Raw genomic sequence first — 17579 nt, 5'->3', positions numbered from 1 at the left:
TACTCATATATATTTCTTAGAGGAATAGTCATTTCTTGAATGAATGAATGAATGAATGAATGAATGTTTCCCATTCTTTTCTTTTCTTTTTAAATGTTTTATTTATTTTTGAGACAGAGAGAGACAGAGCATGAGCAGGGGAGGGGCAGAGAGAGAAGGAAACACAAAATCTGAAGCAGGCTCCAGGCTCTGAGCTGTCAGCACAGAGCCCGACGCGGGGCTTGAACTCACAAACTGCAAGATCATGGCCTGAGCCGAAGTCGGACGCTTAACCGACTGAGCCACCCAGGCGCCCCTTTCCCATTCTTTTCAAACAAAATCCAAATTCTTTAGAGTGGCATGCAAGGCCCTTCCCAACTTGACCCCTCCCAAACCAGCCCTCTGGCCTTGTGTCCACCTTTCCCTTCCACACCCTCCCCCCTGACATGCCTGACCATCCCAGATCTTCCTTCTCCCCTGCTGTACTAGCCTCTTCCCCCCCCCCCCCCCACATCTCTTCCCATGGAAATCCTACCCACCCTTCGAGGCTGAGCTCAAGTCACCTCCTGCATCAAATCTTCCATGATTCCCCCAGCTAACAGTGAGCTCTGCCTCTTTCAAACTTTTCCACCTAGGCTCCACACACTCCAGTCCTCACACACTGCCCTGTGTACCCATCTTATCTCTATGGTAAGCTACAAACTCCAGGAAGCAGGAGCAAGGTCTCAGACACATCTTTTTGTCTTGCAAAAGTCAGCTGACTTGACAAAAGAAGGCACCGATGGCTTGAATGTTGAATGAGATATCTTTAGTATCACAGAACTGGTAAGGATGTGAAGGAATATGTATAACCATCTGTATTTGTAGGACTTTGGGACTGGGACTTTCATCAGCCCCATTTGATAGGTCAGGGCACTGAGGCTCAGGACTGAGACCTCTTTCCAAGGTTTGAGAGACCAGCCAGCCTTGGACTCCTGCTCTAGACAGCTTGCCCGGATGCTTCCTAGAAGCCCCAAAGGCTGAGCTGCAAATCTGAAGAGCCATCATTCTGGGGGATAGCTCTATTTCAGAGTTCTTAAGAATTCTGCCACGCAGACTAACCTATATCACAGGTCAGAGACAAAAACAACAAAAAGGACGTCAAAGTGCATGGCTTGTCCTGCACAACATACCAGGTGTCCGAAGTTCCATTTCTGGGTTTTCAGAGTCCTGGAAAGTGATGAGTGGGGAGAGAAGACCCCCAGATTTCTTGCTTCGTGTGCCCCCATAAAATTCCAGACCACGAACAAATACTGGCTTCTAGAAGTAGCGGGATTGTGAGAGGAAGGCAACTCGCCTCTGCCAGCACCTTCCCGGCCTCCAGACCCAGCTGCCTCGCAGGAACCGGCACCCCCAGCTCTGAACCCCCCCCCCCACCTTGGCCCGAGAACGGGACGCCCCACTCTCCCACCCCCAGGGAGCGTCGGAGGCCCCCAGCCTTTCCCAGAATGGCACCCCTCCCGCGGGTGCGCACCCAGCGGCACCTCCCAGAACCCGGGCTCGGACGCGCAGACCGGTGCCCCGCTCGGCGCCTGCGGCCGCTGTGCTCCCGCCCCGGCGAACCCCCGACCCAGGCGTCCTGCCCCGGTCTGACCCCTCTGGCCCCTACCTCCGGCGACCCCTCACGCACACAGCCTGCCCCCCACCCCCACACACGCACGCACACATGCTGATAACAGCCCCGACCCCCGGCCGAGCCGCAGTCCCCGGGCCAACCCCGACCGGTCGCCGCGCGCCAGTCCTCGCGGACCGTGGCCAGCAGTCCTGCGCTCGCTGTGCGCGACCCCGGCTCGGCGGCCCCCGGACGGTGGCCCCTTCCTTCAGGGCGTGAGGCCGGCCCTGCCCCGCCGCGCTTCCCGGGATGAGGGCTCCCGGCAAGGGCGCCGGCCGAGCCCCTGGTCGCTGAGGGGCCGGGGGAGGCGCGGAGATGGGGTCGTGCGGTGAGTACCCGCCGGCTGGAGGAGCCCCCGCCCGCCTGGGCCCCTGTTTGAGCAGGAATTTACCGCTGGGGCTAGTGGCCCCGAGGTGGCCGGGTTCAAGGACCGACAACTTGCCAAGGACCCCGGAAGGGCAAGGGGGGTGGGGCAGCCTCCACGTGCCGGCAGGGCTCCCGGAGCCGCCGGGAAAAGGTGAAATCTGACCCGGGCACGGGGACGCGGTTTGCGGGTTCGGGGGGGAAGAGGGGCGGCTCCGTGCGTGGGGAGGAAGCTGATACCTGGGTCTTGGAGCAATCCCCGGGATCTGCGAGAGGGGAAGCCTCTGTCACACCGGGATTGAAGTTTGCCCGGGAGAAGGGGATGCCGGTAGTTTGGGGGGTGGGGTGTGTTCACCGCGGCGGCGGCGGGGATTGAATGAAGGCCAAGGAGGCAGAACCCGAGCGCTGGGAAGGTTCGGGGTGGGAGCGACAAGCTGGGGGCAGAGGAACGGGATGTGTGAACCTGCTCCTCCAAACACACTCAGCCTGGCACTCTTTTCTAGAATGTCCTGCCCTGCTGCTTCTGCTATCTTTGCTGCTGCTTCCCCTGGGCCTCCCAGTCCTGGGCGCCCCCCCTCGCCTCATCTGTGACAGCCGAGTCCTGGAGAGGTACATTCTGGAGGCCAGGGAGGCCGAAAATGTCACGGTGAGGCCCCCTCCACAAAACTTTCCACAGAACTCACTCTCAGGAGTCCTGGGGGGGGGGTCCTCTAAGATCCAGGAAGCTGAGCCCCTTCCTGGCACTTGGTTCAGGGAGGTGGGAAGCCAGAACCCCCAGTAACAATGATAAAAGTGGTACCCCTAATGCATACCTGGAAGCTAGGTAAGGCCCTCGGGGAGCCTGACTCGGGGGTCGTGCATTTCAGATGGGCTGTGCTGAAGGCTGCAGCTTCAGTGAGAATATCACTGTCCCAGACACCAAGGTCAACTTCTATACCTGGAAGAGGATGGACGTGAGTTTATGTTTTCCTTCTTCTTGGGGAGTCTCATTTTGGGAACCTGTTGGGGTGGGAGGGAGAATGATAGAAGGAGGTGAGGGCTGAATGCAGTATGTCCATTCATTTGTTCTTTTCTTCATTCATCCATCCATTCATTCATTCATTCATTCAACAAAACTGATTCCATGCCTTCATTTGCTCAGCTTGGTGCTTGGGGTTGCTGAGACGGAGGGGCTGGCTTGGGCTGCTGACTCCAAGTGTCCACTCCCTTTAGGTCGGGCAGCAGGCTGTGGAAGTCTGGCAGGGCCTCGCCCTGCTCTCAGAAGCCATCCTGCGGGGCCAGGCCCTGCTGGCCAACTCCTCCCAGCCATCTGAGACCCTGCAGCTGCATGTGGATAAAGCCGTCAGCAGCCTGCGCAGCCTCACCTCCCTGCTTCGGGCACTGGGAGCCCAGGTGCGTAGGTGGGGGGGCCTCACTTCTCTCTGCCCTTTCTGTAAAATGGGAGAAGGACCCCTGCCAAGAAATACTGAGGCTCTCATCCCCCTTCCGATTCTAGCCTGAATCCCATCTCCCTCCAGGGGCCCCGGCACTGCGGTAACCTTCTGTTCTCTCCTTGGCAGAAGGAAGCCACCTCCCTTCCAGAGGCAACCTCTGCTGCTCCACTCCGAACATTCACTGTCGATACTTTGTGCAAACTTTTCCGAATCTACTCCAACTTCCTGCGGGGAAAGCTGACGCTGTACACAGGGGAGGCCTGCCGAAGAGGAGACAGGTGACCAGGTGCTCCCACCCCGGGCATGTCCACCACCTCACTTACCACCACTGCCTGTGCCACGCCCTCTGCACCACCACTCCTGACCCCTGTCGGGGGTGATCAGCTCAGCACCAGCCTGTCCCACGGACACTCCACGGCCAGTGGTGACATCGCAAGGGCCAGAGGAACTGTCCAGAGCGCAACTCAGATCTAAGGATGTCACAGGGCCAGCCTGAGGCCCCGAAGCAGGAGGAATTTGGAGGAAATCAGCTTAAACTTGGGGATGGAGCCTTGCTGGGGAGAAACCGAAACTCATCTTGGTGCCCTGCCGAACCGTGATGCCGGGACAAGGTGGAGGGCCGATACCTCTTCGTGCACCCATCAGGCAGGGATAGGAGGGACCGGAGAATTTAGGTGGCGAGTCATGAATTCTCCAGGTCTCATGGGCACTCCCATGATAGTAAGAGCCCGCCGGACGAAGGGTGGTGGGAGCCAGGGGGATGGGATGGGGGCTGGCCCCTGGCTCTCAGTGGGTCCACATCTTGTGTATTTTTCAATCTCACCGGCAAGAACTGAAACCACAACATGGCTCTTGGCTTTTCTGTTTTCCCCTGGAGCGCCCCACTTCCCTGGCCCTGCTCCCACCCTGGCAGCAGGCAGCAGTCCTGGGAAACTAGAGCTGGAGGGGGTCAGGCCCTACGTGCTGCCTCGCATGGCCTGTCTGACCTCTTGACCCCACTGGGCCTGAGGCCACAAGCTCTGCCCACGCTGGTCAATAAGGTGGCTCCATTCAAGGCTATTCCTCAGTAGGCAGCTGGCAACTCTCTTTAGTGAGTTACAGCCGCCATCAAGGAAACAGGAGCCAGGAGGAAGAGTCCCTTTGGTGGCTGGGGACAGCTCCCAGTCCTGTATACTAGACCCTTATTTCTCACTTCTTCTCTGTGGTGCCTTTGGCTAAAACCACATTCCCAGTATCTGCCTTTGCCACCTCTAAATCCCGCTGCCCTCTTTCCTTGCCGGGGATGGTCACTATTAATGCTCTACCCTGTAACTCACAGAAGGAGCCACCTTCCCCGACAAGGGTCTCACTGAGCATGGCTCTTCCAGGTGGTTCCCTTACTCGACTTCATTTGATTCCTTGCACAACTCTATGAGAAAGTGTCCACTGTCATTCCCATTGAACAGATGAAGAAATAAAGTCACTGCCAAGGTCAAGACAACAGGAACCCCCAATTCCCCCAGCACTGACCCCTTCCCTCTTCTGCTTGTTCCTTCCACAGAATCCCTACCTGCTCCCTGCTTCCCCGGGATATGGGACACAGAACCAACAGCCTCCACTCTCCATCCCTACGTCTAATTTTACTCATTACTCTGACAATCAACTTCAAATTCCTTCCCAGACATAATGCTTCCGCTGTAAAGTACCGCCCAGGAGAGACCAGTGCAGACAGCAAAAGATGACACAAAACTGCATCAGGACCCAGATCCTGGCCATTAACATACATGGGAGGATCAGCCTCTCTGTTTCTATCACAAAACAGAGAAGTCAGGCTGCACCCCTGAAAACATGCAAAAGAGAGAGAAGTTTTGCAATCTGCAGCAGGAAAAATTAGGGGTAGGTTGCAGGATTGGAGGGTATCTGTGAAGTATAGGAGCGTGATGGGGGCAGGGGTGGGAGGAATCCACAGAGGGGTGGATCCAAAGGAGAATTTTCACCTGGCCAATCCAGCTCCTGGGGTACAGTGCCCTCTTCAGGCCCCACTGGGAAATGCTAAACAAATTGGCCTGCAAAAGAACCCTTAAGGCTCCGATCTTGGCACATTTCAATAGAAGTTTGCAGGGGCGCCTGGGTGGCTCAGTCGGTTGAGCATCCGACTTCGGCTCAGGTCACGATCTCACGGTCCGTGAGTTCGAGCCCCACGCCGGGCTCTGGGCTGATGGCTCAGAGCCTGGAGCTTGCTTCTGACTCTGTGTCTCCCTCTCTCTCTGACCCTCCCCCGTTCATGCTCTGTCTCTGTCTCAAAAATAAATAAACGTTAAAAAAAAAAAATTTTTAAAAGAAGTTTGTATTGAGGTTTCCACAGATGGCATCTGGTTCTCGCCCCACTGCTGTGAATCAGGAAGGGAGGAATCTGTCTTTCTCTCTGGCAGAACTGAAGTCAAGAGGGTTGTCCTGAAATCCAAGGAATGCAGCTAATAATGGCAGCTGGGACCTGAACACAAGGTTGAGGACTCAACCCCTAAGCACATCTTAGCCTGATGTGGTACCTAGCTAGTTAAGGGACCCCAACTATATGACCTGGGCCAGTATGTTGAAACATTCAAAACACATGGGGCGCCTGAGTGGCTCAGTTGGTTAAGTATCTGACGTTGGCTCAGGTCTTGATCTCATGGCTCGTGAGTTCAAGGCTTGCGTCGGGCTCTGTGCTGACAGCTTGGAGCCTGGAGCGTCCTTCAGATTCTGTGTCTCTTTCTCCTTTTCTCTCTCTGCCCCTCCCCCACTAGCACTCTGTCTGTCTGCCTGTCTGTCTCTCTCTCTCTGAAAAATAAAAAAAACTTTAAAAAAAAAACCCCACATAACTCATTTATTCCACACTTAACGGAGTACCTACTGGGTGCCAGCTTCTGTGCTGAGTGCTTAGAAAAACATGAAATGATCATCTGCGCCACTCACAGCCCAGGTGTCCTCCGAGAAAGCGGGCATTCCCCACTGGAGACAAAAAGACAGGAGCTCATAAACGTGGACAGAGCCGGCTTTGTAGGTCACTGTATGGACAGGCCCCGATGGGAAGGACCTGGTGAAGGCTCAAGTCCCTGCGAAGCAACATAGATACCCAAGGAGGGAGGGTGTCTCCAGATTCCAGATGTTTTTCAGGCACAGGCAGGGAGTGTGAACTATTATGATGATGATTCACAACTTATTAAACTCTGGCACCGGCATGACCTGCTGTGATTCTCACCACCAATCCACGAAACAGGAGGACCTTCAGTATCATCCCCGTTTGCCGGATGGGGAGAATAAAACTTAAGTCCCACCAGGTAAACGACAGCCAGCCAGCTCCTCTGACTTCCTGGCAGGACAGGAGCCAGCACAGCCCAGTTCTGAGTCAGCGGGTTACATAATTGTTTAATGGCACTGCCTTGTGTTTGTAGAGTGCTTTGCGATTTACAAGGTGCTTTCTCGGGGCGTTTTCTTATTTGCTCTCCTAACCGAGAGAGGAAGGCAGAGACGGTAGAGGATCTCCATTTTGCAGAGGAAGAAACCAAGGTTCAGAGAGATTATGGGCCGTGCCCAGGCCGTAAGACACTGAGAGGAAGATAAGGACCAGGATCCAGGTTCTCTGACCCTGGTTCCCTCTCCTGCCCCAAGCGGGGACCACAGGGAAAGGAGCGTAGAGGGAGTAGCTGGAGGAGAGGGAGCACTTCTGGGTCAATGAGGCTTTAGGCCCATCCATCTCTCACTATCAACTCCTCCCTGCTCCATCCTCTGCCTGGGGTTCCTCCTTCCTCCCTAGATGGGCAGAAGTTACCCCCCACCCTTCCCAAGACCCAAGTCTCCAGCACTGGAGGCCAACTCAGTAGCCTCCAGCAGCCGGAGACCCCACCTTGACTGCCACCTATTGGCCCAAACCTTCTCTCTGGGCCTGAGCATCAGGCTGACCAAATGCACCTGCCTGACCCCAGCTCACAGGTCACCTAAGATGTTCTGGAACTGCTCAGAATCCTCTTCTCACCAAAGAAGACAAGTGTTGCTGGAGTTGAGTTGGCAACATTAGACATTGCAACCTAAGCTGAATGTTAACTACGTTTTTTGGGTTTTTTTTTCCCCTAGCTGGTCAAGGTTAATTCCTCTAAAATTCCATCATAAAACTGTGACATTATGAAAGATTACTGGCAACAGAAAAGCAGGCAGGAGTATGGTTTCCCAACTTATATGAGTCATGCCCAAATGTCCATGAACTCTCTCTTCTTGATTTTTAAAAATTGATTAGGAAAAAAATTACATGACCCACACACAATTCCTGCTTTAAAACAAAACAAAACAAAACAAAATTTAGCCATGCTAGTCTCTCCATTTTACAGAAGCACATAGTAAGGACCAGAGAGGGTGAGTAAAGTGTCCAAGGAAACACAGTGAAGCCAAGACCGGCTTTACTTCTCTGGAGTGGTTCCCAGGGTTTCTACATACCAGGGTCTCTCACACCTATCCCTGCAGCTGCTAGGCTGGTCAAGCCACAAGCCCTCTGGGTCCTTGTGCACTCATGACTCCCCAAAATGCAGAGCCCGGGGGCTCCCTCCCACATCGCCGGCCCTTCCTGTCCTGACTTGTGAACCAACCCCCACCCCCGGACAGGTTGGAAGCTGAGATTGTCCAGCTCTGTGGCGCCAAAGAGAGGTCACCAAAAGCAGCCCTCGGAGGACTTATTGCCCAACCAGGAGGGGCTGTGGATCAATTGACTTCTGTTGCTCTTCCCCGGGTTAACCATTTCCTGGCGCTGTCCCTCTCTTGACTGCTCTCCTAACCTGGTATGGAGAAAGGGTAGGTCAGGGTTTGGGCTGGGCATCCATTACATCCCCCACTTTGATGAAAAGGGGCAGAGGATTGCTCTCTCCCCAGATCGGACCCCTACACAGTCCCTTTGGGTTCATGTGGGCAGGAATCCCCAGGACTGCTAAGGGGGTTAGGACTTCCCTCTTCGACGTACCCCTGGGCATAGATTTTTTTTTTTAAGTTTTTTACAGTTTATTTATTTTGAGAGAGAGAGAGAGAGAGAGAGAGAGAGAGAGAGAGAGAACACGCTCATGAGTGGGGTAGGGGCAGAGAGAGAGGGAGAGAGAATCCCAAGCAGGCTCCTTGCTGTCCACACAGAGCCCAACGTGTGGCTCAATCCCACAACCATGAAATCATGACCTGAGCTGAAACCGAGAGTCAGATGCTCTACCGACTGAGCCACGCCGGGCATAGATTTGATGATAGGGAATGGGGGGCTGCCAAGGTGAAGGGAGTGAAACTGAAGGTTTTTAGAAACACCTGGGTGTGGTAGGATATGGGAAGTCTGGACAGGAGAGGCCAGCTCGCTGCTGACCAGCCCTCCAGCCTAGATATGGCTCCGTATGTGCGGTGGGAGTCAACAGCCCTTTCAAAAGGGGCAAAACCACCCTTCCGCTGCAGTCTTATGTAGGATTGCCATTTATGAAACAGGTCAAAGCAGAGCTGCTCTGGCTGGGGTGGGGGTGGGGGTGGGGGTGGGGCCCTGACCGCCTCTGGATGCTCCCAACACAACCGCGGGCCACACTGTGGGGACCGCCGGAGCCATGCTCTTGGGCCGGACAGTGGACTTCATTTCCGAAGAGCTCAGTTTCAACACATGGAAAACGAGGACAATAGTTGTGCAATGAAGAGGACACGAGGTGCGGTTAGATTAGCCCACAAGCACCGCTGTTCCTGGCTCCTGGAAAGTTCTCCCCACCCCTGCTGTCTCGATGTTACTGTCCAGCTGCACCACCATCCCTCACCCTCCGCAGCCTCCTCTCCTGTCTCTCCAGCTCCAACCAGCCTCTCTTTGGTCCTTATCTGCCGAGGCTGCCACAGAAGCCTTTGGAGAATGTACGTGGGATCAAGTCACCCTGGTGGCTTAAAAACTTCTAGTGGCCCTTCAAAGCTATGGCATCCAAGGTCCTCCAAGCCAGGGACCCTGCCTCTCCGCGCCCCCCCCCCCCCCCCCCCCACACCATTCTTCCAAAAAGTGTCATGCTCCCTCTAAGCTTGGAACATTCTCCCTTCCTGGATGTGTCTTCCCATCTTGTCTGATTACCACCTCTTTGTGGTTTAGAAAGTCTCTAAACTTGTGTCGGCAAGGTCTCCTCCGTCCCTTCCCAGAGGTGGCTCATCCCTCCTGTTGTCTGCATTCTGGACTCTTCCAGCCTCTTTCACTTAATAACATACGCAGGATCCCTTTCCACTATCACAGCATACAGCTCTACCCCATTCTTTATTTTTTCCTTAAGCCAGGAATAAACTTTAACAAAGTGTAATAACATCAATTAATATTTTTAAATTATTTTTTGATCGTGGTAACATACTCAACATAAAATTTGTCATCTTAACCATTCAAATTCTTAGAAAATTCTTTTGTTTTTTTAAAATGTATTTATCTCTGTACCCCACATAGGGCTTGAACTCACGACCCCAAGATCAAGAGTCTCACACTCTTCCAACTGAGTCAGCCAGGCACCCCTCTTCTTAACCATTTTTAAGCGCGCAGTTCAGTGGCATTAAGTACATTCGCATTGTGACATCATCACCACTGGCCATCCACACAACCTTCACATCTTCCCTAGCTGAAATTCTGTCCCCATGAAACAAAAACTCCTTATTCCTGTCAACCACCATTCTATTTTCTGTCTCTACGAGTCTGACTACAGTAGGCATCTCCTATGGGCGGAATCATATGCTATTTGTCTTTCTGTGTCAGGCTTATTTCACTTAGCATAATGTCCTCAGTGTTGCAGCATGTGTGAGAATGTCCTTCATTTTAAAGGCTGAATGAGGGGCGCTTGGGTGGCTCAGCTGGTTAAATATCTGACTCCGGCTCAGGTCATGATCTCACAGTTTGCGAGTTCGAGCCCCGCGTTGGGCTCTGTGCTGACAGTTGGGAGCCTAGAGCTTGCTTCAGATTCTGTGTCTCCCTCTCTCTGCCTCTCCCTTGTTCACACTCTGTCTCTCTCAAAAAATAAAAAAATTAAAAATAAACATTAAAAAAAAAGGCTGAATGATATTGTATGTATGTGCCATATTTTTTGGCTTTGTGGACTTTGGGTCACCTTCACCTTTTGGCTATGGTGAATAATGCCACCATAAACATGGGTGACCAGGTTATCTATCTCTTCATCTTTGCGTTCAATTCTTTTTGGTATACAGCCAAAAGTGGAATTGCTGGGCCCTATGGTAATTCTATTTTTAACTTTTGGAGGAGTGCCATTCTTTTTAATATGTACATAATATTCCTCCATGCGAAAAATAGTCCTTGACTATGATCCAACCGCATCTCTGCTGGCAAACGTTTGGGTAATCTCGATTTTTTTTTCCTACTCTAATCAGTGCCACAATTACCATCTTTAAGATGTGCCCAGCTTTGTGCAAAAAGGCATTTCTATTACTATTTTGTGCAAATAGGTATTTCTGTGGGAAGATGCTTGGAAAGGTAAGGTGGGGTCAAAGATGTGCATGTTAGGAAGTTTGAGAGTTTCAGATTACCTTCGAAGAAGTTTTCACTAACATAGAGTCTTAGCATCAATGTATTTGAGTGTGTCTACCCACATCCTGGCCAATGCCCAATGCCTTCAATCTCTTAAATGGTTGTCAATGTGACAGTTGTAGTTTTGATTAGCATTTTCCTTATCGCTAGTGAAGCAGGACATCTTCTCCGATGCTTACTGGCTGGTGGTGTCTTCCTCTGGGACTTGTCTTTTTTGATTCTTTGCCAGTAATGACCTGCCAGTCGTTTTCGCCATTGTTGCCAGCTATAGAATTTTAGATTTGAAATGATTTCCTGTTGGAATTCTGCAGACAATGTTCCACGGCCTCTTAGAACCCCTGGTTGCTATTGAAAAGCCTGATGCCATGCTGATTCCTGATCCTTAGTATGTGACCTGCTTCTTTCTGTCTGAAAGTGGTTAGGGTCTTCTCTCCCCTCCTCCCCCAATACTCTGAAATCTCATGACAGACCCTCCATGGGTGTCTTTGCACCCATCATAAGAGACCCCTTTTCATCAAGAGACTTGTAGCTCAGTCCTATGAAATCTTCTCGTGTGGTTTTTCCGAAGTCCTTTCCTTCCCTTTGTTCTTTCTGATTTGAACTCTTTTGGTTGGATGCTAGACGTTCTGGACTGCTTCTCTAAGTCTTTCTCTTGGTCCTTCTCTCCTGATCTCATCTCATTTCCTTTCACTGGATTTTAAATTTCCACCCTTGTAGTTTTCATTTCCCAGAGCGTTCTGGTGTTCTCTGTCTGGTTTTCACGGCATCCCTGGAAGGATGTCAAGCGAGGAAGGTCAGGGATAGATAAAGTAGCCCGCGCTCACTGTGCCTTCCCCTCTTCCCTAAGAGCCGCCTCTGAGGTCCCATATGGCTCCTCCAGTCTGGACTCTGGTGCTGCTGGTGGGGGCCGCCTGGGGCCAGGGCCACATGCCTGCCCCTGTCCGGTAAGCGGGGCTCAGGGGGTGATCTGGGGTGACTCTGGGGGAGAGTGAGGGGCAACGCTGGAGGGGGCAAAAGGGTAACGATGAAGGGCACAGCCGTGGGGCAGAAGGGAATGATGAACAGGAACAGTGGGGAGAACCCCACGACCCAAGCGCCTAGAACTGAGGAGTGTGAGAAGCTCAGAGGACAGAGCCCAGATGTTAGAAAGAGCAAGAGACGAGAGGAGAGGCTGGGCCTTCAGGAAACGGACCAAACCCAGGGCAAACCCAGCAGACAGGAGACTTCCGGTAGAGGCAGCAAGAAATGATAGATGGCTTGGTGTCCTGGAGCTTGTTTTGTGGGATTTGAGCAAGTAGAACTTGTACGTGTATGGCAAAGGGCTATTCTGTTTGGCCTACACCATCTGGGGAGGCGCAGTGAGCTTCTCTGCGTTATTCCTAGGGCGAGGAGGGGCCATTCCTGTGTTATTCATCTGTATGTTCAGTGGCACGTAGCTAGGGCAGCGTGGGACCCAGGGTCCCCGCTCTAAGGGGAGAACTTAGGATTCAGCACAAGAGGACCTCAGCTCGAAGGAAGGGGTTTCCCCAGGTGTAAACGCCGAGGCACTGCTTGAGAACTGCCATACACACGATCGGGTTCCTCCTCCAGGGAGGCTCCAACACAGGTCACAGAGGCACGGAGGGAACCAGTGAGGCGCTCCAAGGAGAGACACTCATTATTTTATTTTATTTTTAGGAGATAGATGAGAATTTAACGTGAGGAGGTTGGGGGCCTTCTTTTTTTTTTTTTTAATGTTTATTTTTTGAGAGAGCACAAGTTGGGGAGGGTCATAGAGAGGGAAGAAGGCACAGAATCTGAAGCAGGCTCCAGGCTCTGAGCTGTCAGCACAGAGCCTGATGTGCAGCTCGAACCCACAAGCAGTGAGATCATGACTTGAGCCGAAGTCAGTCGCCCAACCGACTGAGCCACCCAAGCGCCCGGGCTTTCGAAAACCTTAAAGAAGACAAGTAAATATATGTTCGCTGCCTACACTTTGGTGCAATATGAATACCAAGAAATCCTTCATGAAGGACCACTCAGAAAGCTCACGATCAATGAGGCTTATGATTCTTGATGATGACACGTATTACTTTTTTTTTTCCTTCTTCAACCCCAAGGAAGGGGAAGCCTTCAGAATGGAAGCCAGTTGCTCGCAACTCTAGGGATAACTGTGAGTTGGAAACCAGCACCACTCAGACCTTTCTCCTTCCCCAGGGCAGGGTGGCCACCTCAAGGGCCCTCTGGGTTGGGCGATGGCATCAACACATAGTGATGTGTGGAGGGCAGTCCTTGGATGAACAGAGGGTGGAGGGACCATGGAAGAGTGGAGTCCAAGCCCTACCTAGAAGATTCATATTCAGATTAACAACAAAATGTATGCATCCAGACAAAGCCTGTCTGCCCAGATGAATCCACCCCCTGGACCTCAGTGTGCGACCCCTGTCCTAGAAGTCATTCTGCCCTGCCCCACCCTGCCCTGAATTTCTCCTACGAGATTCTTATTTCTCAGATTCTCTTTTCCAAATCTGTGCTCTGACCCCACATAGTGGCTGCCTTCTCTAAGCTAAGCAATCCTGCTAACCCCCGACCCCCAGTTTGGCTCTGGGGCTGGCCCTCTCCCCTCTCCTGGCCTCAGAGCGGCCCTTTCTTCCCAGCTGTTCTCACTCAGTGTGACTTTGAGGATAACTCCAACCCCCTCTGTGATTGGACCCAAGGGTCCACAGATGACGGGGACTGGACTCGAGCCAGTGGACCCTCCCCCACCGGCAGTATGGGTCCCCCCGGGGGCTACCCCAACGGAGGTAAGGAAGCCTAAGGTTTAGGGAGACAGCTAGGAGGTAGGCACGGGCAGACGCGGGTGCAGGGAGAAGGGAGGCAGCTGGAAGTGGACGCCTGGGCTCTGGGAAGGGGGTGGGAGGGCAGCCCTCAAGGCTGGGAGGGCCTCCTCATCATCCTGGGCTCTGCCTCCCGCAGAGGGCTACTACCTGCACATGGCATCAAGCACCTTCCACCGGGGCGGGGTGGCCCGCCTACGCAGCCCCCCCATATGGGAGCAAGGCCCCCTCTGCGTGCACTTCGCCTACCACCTGTTTGGGCTTTCGTGGGGCGCCGAGCTCAAACTACTGCTGCTCAGGGACACTAAGAAGAAGCGCCCCAGCCTGCTCTGGAAACATACTAACACCCAGAGCCCCTCCTGGATTCCCACCGCTGTCACCGTGCCTATGGGCCTTGCCCTGCCCAGTCAGGTGAGGGTGAGGCAGAGGGCAGAGCCTTGGGCCCCAGGGCGAATCTGGGTGGGTGGGGGCAGGAGGGGCCGGGACAAGGAGGGGGCGCCAAGGCCGGGCCACCCGAATTCAGGCAGGAAAAGTGGGGGCCTGAGGCAAAGGAGTTTACAGGCTGCGTGGTCCCCTCCTTTCTCCCACAGGTGATGTTTGAAGGAGTGAGGGGCAGCACGGCTTACCTGGACATCGCTCTGGATGCCATCTCCATCCATAGGGGCTCCTGCAATCGGAGTGAGCCCCTGTCCCTCCTTCTCTCTCTGCCTCCACCATCTGCCCAACTCTGGCTTCCCTCTACTTCCACACCTCACACCTTTGAATCCTGAAGTACCTACACCTAAGGAGAGGTTCCCTTTGAACACAGTTGTGGTAATAACTTTCCGAGAGTGACCAACCAAGTCCGGATTGCCCTGAACTGTCCCCATTTTTGCACAGAAAGTCCTGCATCTCAGGAATGCCTCAGTCCCTGCGCAAAACTGGATGTCTGGTCACTCCAGCTGTTCCCCCAGATCCATCCCAAATCAGCCCTCTAAGCTGACATATAGAGATTCAAGGGGAGCAAACTCAAGTGAAGGAAAATTCCAGAAGCTGAGTCCAAGTAATTAACACTTACTGGGCACAGGATTGTACTAGTGGCTCTCCACAAATGATCTAAAGTAAGATAGGCGGGGGCTGTCGTTCCCAGTTATAGATGAGGAAACTGAGGCTTGGGCAGGTTCTGTAACATGTCCCAGGAATAAGCCGTTGAGGAGTGGAATTGTATCTGGCTCCAAAGCCCACCGTGGCTCACAGTATTCTGACTCAGAATTGGGTCCCACAGTATTGGGACTCAGAATTCTGAGTATGCCCACACTGGGGCATACTTTTGAGAGCTGCATCCTTCTAGAACAAGCTAAATCCACCCTCCCTCCCCTCCCCGCTCTTTCTCCCCTCAGTCTGCATGATGCAAATGTGCAGCTTTGACATTCCAAATGATCTCTGTGGCTGGAGCTGGATCCCGACAGCCTCTGGGGCCAAGTGGGTCCAGAAGAAGGGGTCGTCCGGGGTGCTGAAAGTGGGGCCTGAGGACGATTTCTCTAGCCCTGGTGGTGAGTAATGACCACACTTCCGTCCTTTGACTTTGTGGGCTTCTAGTGACCTCTGCAGGAGTTTATGATGTTTGCCTGACTACCGCACAGTAACTGCCATGGGATGTAAGCCCCAGCAACCTCAAGCCTCGCTGAGCGCAAGTTACGCAGCAGAAAGCAAACTCCACACCCCAGCTTCCCCCACTGCCATCCCACAAACTCCACCGGGCAGACCCAACACAGCCTACTCCTCACCTCCCTTCCCTGGCACCATTCATTCATGCATTCTTCATTCATTCGTTCATCCATTCATTCAACAAGTACCTACTGAGCGCCTATGATGTGCCAGGTGCTGTCCCAGGCCCTTGAGATACATCAGCTTACAAAACAGACTAGGAGTGGCAGGGGGTGAGAGGAAGATGGTTCCTAAAACAAGAAATAAATTATAGTTATAGCAGGACTACTGAAAAATGAAAGTCAAACAAAATGAGGGGATTGGGAGTGCAGGAGTTAAGGCGGGGGGTGTTGTGAGTTTTAAACAAGGTGTCAGGGTAGGTCTCATTCAGGTCATATTCGAGCATAAACTTGAAGCAAGTGAAGGAGTGACGGAGTAAACATATAGAGGGGAAGAACATTCTAAGCAGAGGGGCCAGCCATGCAAAGGTCCTGAGGTAGCAGCGAGCTAGGAGGTAGGGGAGGTGCTGAGATACAAGAGGCCACCTAGCAAGGATAGAGAAGAGGAGCTTAGAGCAGTCCTAGGCAGGGCTGATGACTTGGGGCCTTGAAGGCCATGGTCAGGACTGTGGCTTTGATTCTATGTGGATGTGGATGGGGAGCCTTTGCAGGATTCGGAGCAGAGGAGTGACTAAATCTGCCTTATGTTTAAAAGGATCACTTGGGGTTTTTTTGTTTTTGTTTTTGCGTTGAGAACACGCTGAAGGGAACGGCCAAAGGCAGATGCAGAGAGGCCATTTAGAAAGCTTTTGCAATATGGCACCTGGGTAGCTCAGTCGGTTAAATGTCCGACTTCGGCTCAGGTCGTGATCTCATGGTTCGTGAGTTCGAGCCCTATGTCGGGCTCTGTGCTGACAGCTCTGAGCCTGGAGTCTGCTTCGGATTCTCTGCCTCCCTCTCTCTCTGCCCCTCCCCCACTCATGCACGTGTGCGTGCTCTCTCTCTAAAATAAACATATACATATGTATATAGTTACAAGGCTTTTGTAATAAGCCAGGCAATACGTTTCCTCTTCCATTGCATCCATGTCTGTCCGTAGCTTCTTTCCCACCATCTCTCTCTGTGCTCTTGGCTGGGCTTTTCTTTCCACGGATGACCCCTCCCTCCCTTCCTTCCCCCTTTCTACTTTCTCCCCCACCCCCTCCCTCCCTTCCTTCTTTCCTTCCTTCCTTCCTTCTTTCCTTCCTTCCTTCCTTCCTTCCCTGTGCCTCTCTGCTCCTTTTCTCTCGCCCACAGCAACTACCTCTCTTCCTGTCTTCTCCACACAACGTGCCTCTCCAGGCCTCACAGAGCACACGCCACGCACGCCAAGCTGTGTAGGTCAAACATGAGAACCCCGCTCCCTGATTTCTTTTCTAAATTCTCTTCTTTGTTCTCTGGCCCCTTGCATTTCTCCATTCTCAATCCTCTCCCTTCATTTTTCTGTCCTTTTCCTCTCCGTCTGCCCCCAGCGTCCAGAAGCCCTTTCTGCTCACTCCAAATGCAAGATCTCCTTCCTCTGTGCTTTCTTACTGTTCCTGCTGCCGGAGGTCCGCCTTCTAGAAAGACCCGGAGAACCTCCCCTTCCCTTCCGAAGCCCTGGAGATCAGGGCAGGGCCAGCCCATCTCCGCATCACCCCCGCCCCCCAGTATTAGCACCCCCAAGCCGAGCCCCAGTAGTTTCAGTAAATGTTGGTTGTTGTTTCCATTTTCTCTCTCCTCCTTTTTCCAGCTTGCTTCCTTCTATTTTTCCCTCTTTTCTTTTACTCCCACTTCTCCTTTCCACCAACCAGCTATCCCATTAGCGCCCTCCTGGCGTTTTCTTTCACCATTTACCACTTCCCTCCTTCCCCTTACCTCCTCCTTCCCTGATGTTTCCTCTCTTTTCTCTTCCCTCCCCTTCTGCCCTCTTTTCTGTCTCCCGGAGGCCGCCTTTCCAGGCCTGGTGCGTGCGCGCTCACCAGGCAGGACCGCTCGGGAGTCAAGACGGAGCGCGCCTGCGCAGCCTAACTTTTTTCCCCGGCTACCAGTTGCGTCACGGGGCGAAGTCTAGGTTGATTGGCTGCTTGAACTGCCGGAGGGGGTGGGATGGGA

The 17579-nt window shown here is 53.0% G+C and overlaps 2 protein-coding genes and 1 long non-coding RNA gene across 5 annotated transcripts in view; 2 read left to right on the top strand and 1 right to left on the bottom strand.

Annotated features, from left to right (window-relative positions):
- Positions 1 to 1710: 1710 nt before the first annotated feature.
- On the bottom strand, positions 1711 to 17457 carry LOC115504337. Of its 3 annotated transcripts, none has more exons than XR_003965663.1 (3): positions 17343 to 17457; positions 15597 to 15698; positions 1711 to 2992 (listed from the first exon to the last, which is right to left on the bottom strand). It is a non-coding gene; the product is annotated as an uncharacterized LOC115504337 (long non-coding RNA). The 3 variants fall into 3 exon arrangements; XR_003965664.1 differs by having other exon boundaries at positions 15601 to 15698; XR_003965665.1 differs by lacking the exon at positions 17343 to 17457 and adding an exon at positions 16270 to 16299.
- EPO (erythropoietin) lies at positions 1942 to 3841 on the top strand. The gene is made up of 5 exons (XM_030301238.1): positions 1942 to 1958; positions 2497 to 2639; positions 2860 to 2946; positions 3206 to 3385; positions 3553 to 3841. Exons 1-5 carry the CDS (start codon positions 1946 to 1948, stop codon positions 3706 to 3708), a joined length of 579 nt encoding a protein of 192 aa, XP_030157098.1. The 5' UTR covers positions 1942 to 1945; the 3' UTR covers positions 3709 to 3841.
- The window catches only part of ZAN (zonadhesin), a 38212-nt gene continuing 32445 nt past the window's right edge, over positions 11813 to 17579 (top strand). The window contains exons 1-6 of the mRNA XM_032591556.1: positions 11813 to 11889; positions 13045 to 13097; positions 13582 to 13728; positions 13901 to 14172; positions 14352 to 14439; positions 15141 to 15293. Of these exons, the coding sequence (XP_032447447.1) occupies positions 11813 to 11889; positions 13045 to 13097; positions 13582 to 13728; positions 13901 to 14172; positions 14352 to 14439; positions 15141 to 15293 (790 nt within the window). The remainder of the gene's footprint in view (positions 11890 to 13044; positions 13098 to 13581; positions 13729 to 13900; positions 14173 to 14351; positions 14440 to 15140; positions 15294 to 17579) is intronic.

Source organism: Lynx canadensis, chromosome E3, assembly GCF_007474595.2.
Source record: "Lynx canadensis isolate LIC74 chromosome E3, mLynCan4.pri.v2, whole genome shotgun sequence".
Classification (NCBI taxonomy): domain Eukaryota; kingdom Metazoa; phylum Chordata; class Mammalia; order Carnivora; family Felidae; genus Lynx; species Lynx canadensis.
This window is presented reverse-complemented; position numbering and strand designations above follow the sequence as displayed.

Coding starts and splice junctions, on each gene's coding strand:
- EPO (XM_030301238.1), top strand. Junction 2,640..2,859: donor GGGAGGCCGAAAATGTCACG/GTGAGGCCCCCT, acceptor CGTGCATTTCAG/ATGGGCTGTGCTGAAGGCTG. Junction 3,386..3,552: donor TTCGGGCACTGGGAGCCCAG/GTGCGTAGGTGG, acceptor TCTCCTTGGCAG/AAGGAAGCCACCTCCCTTCC.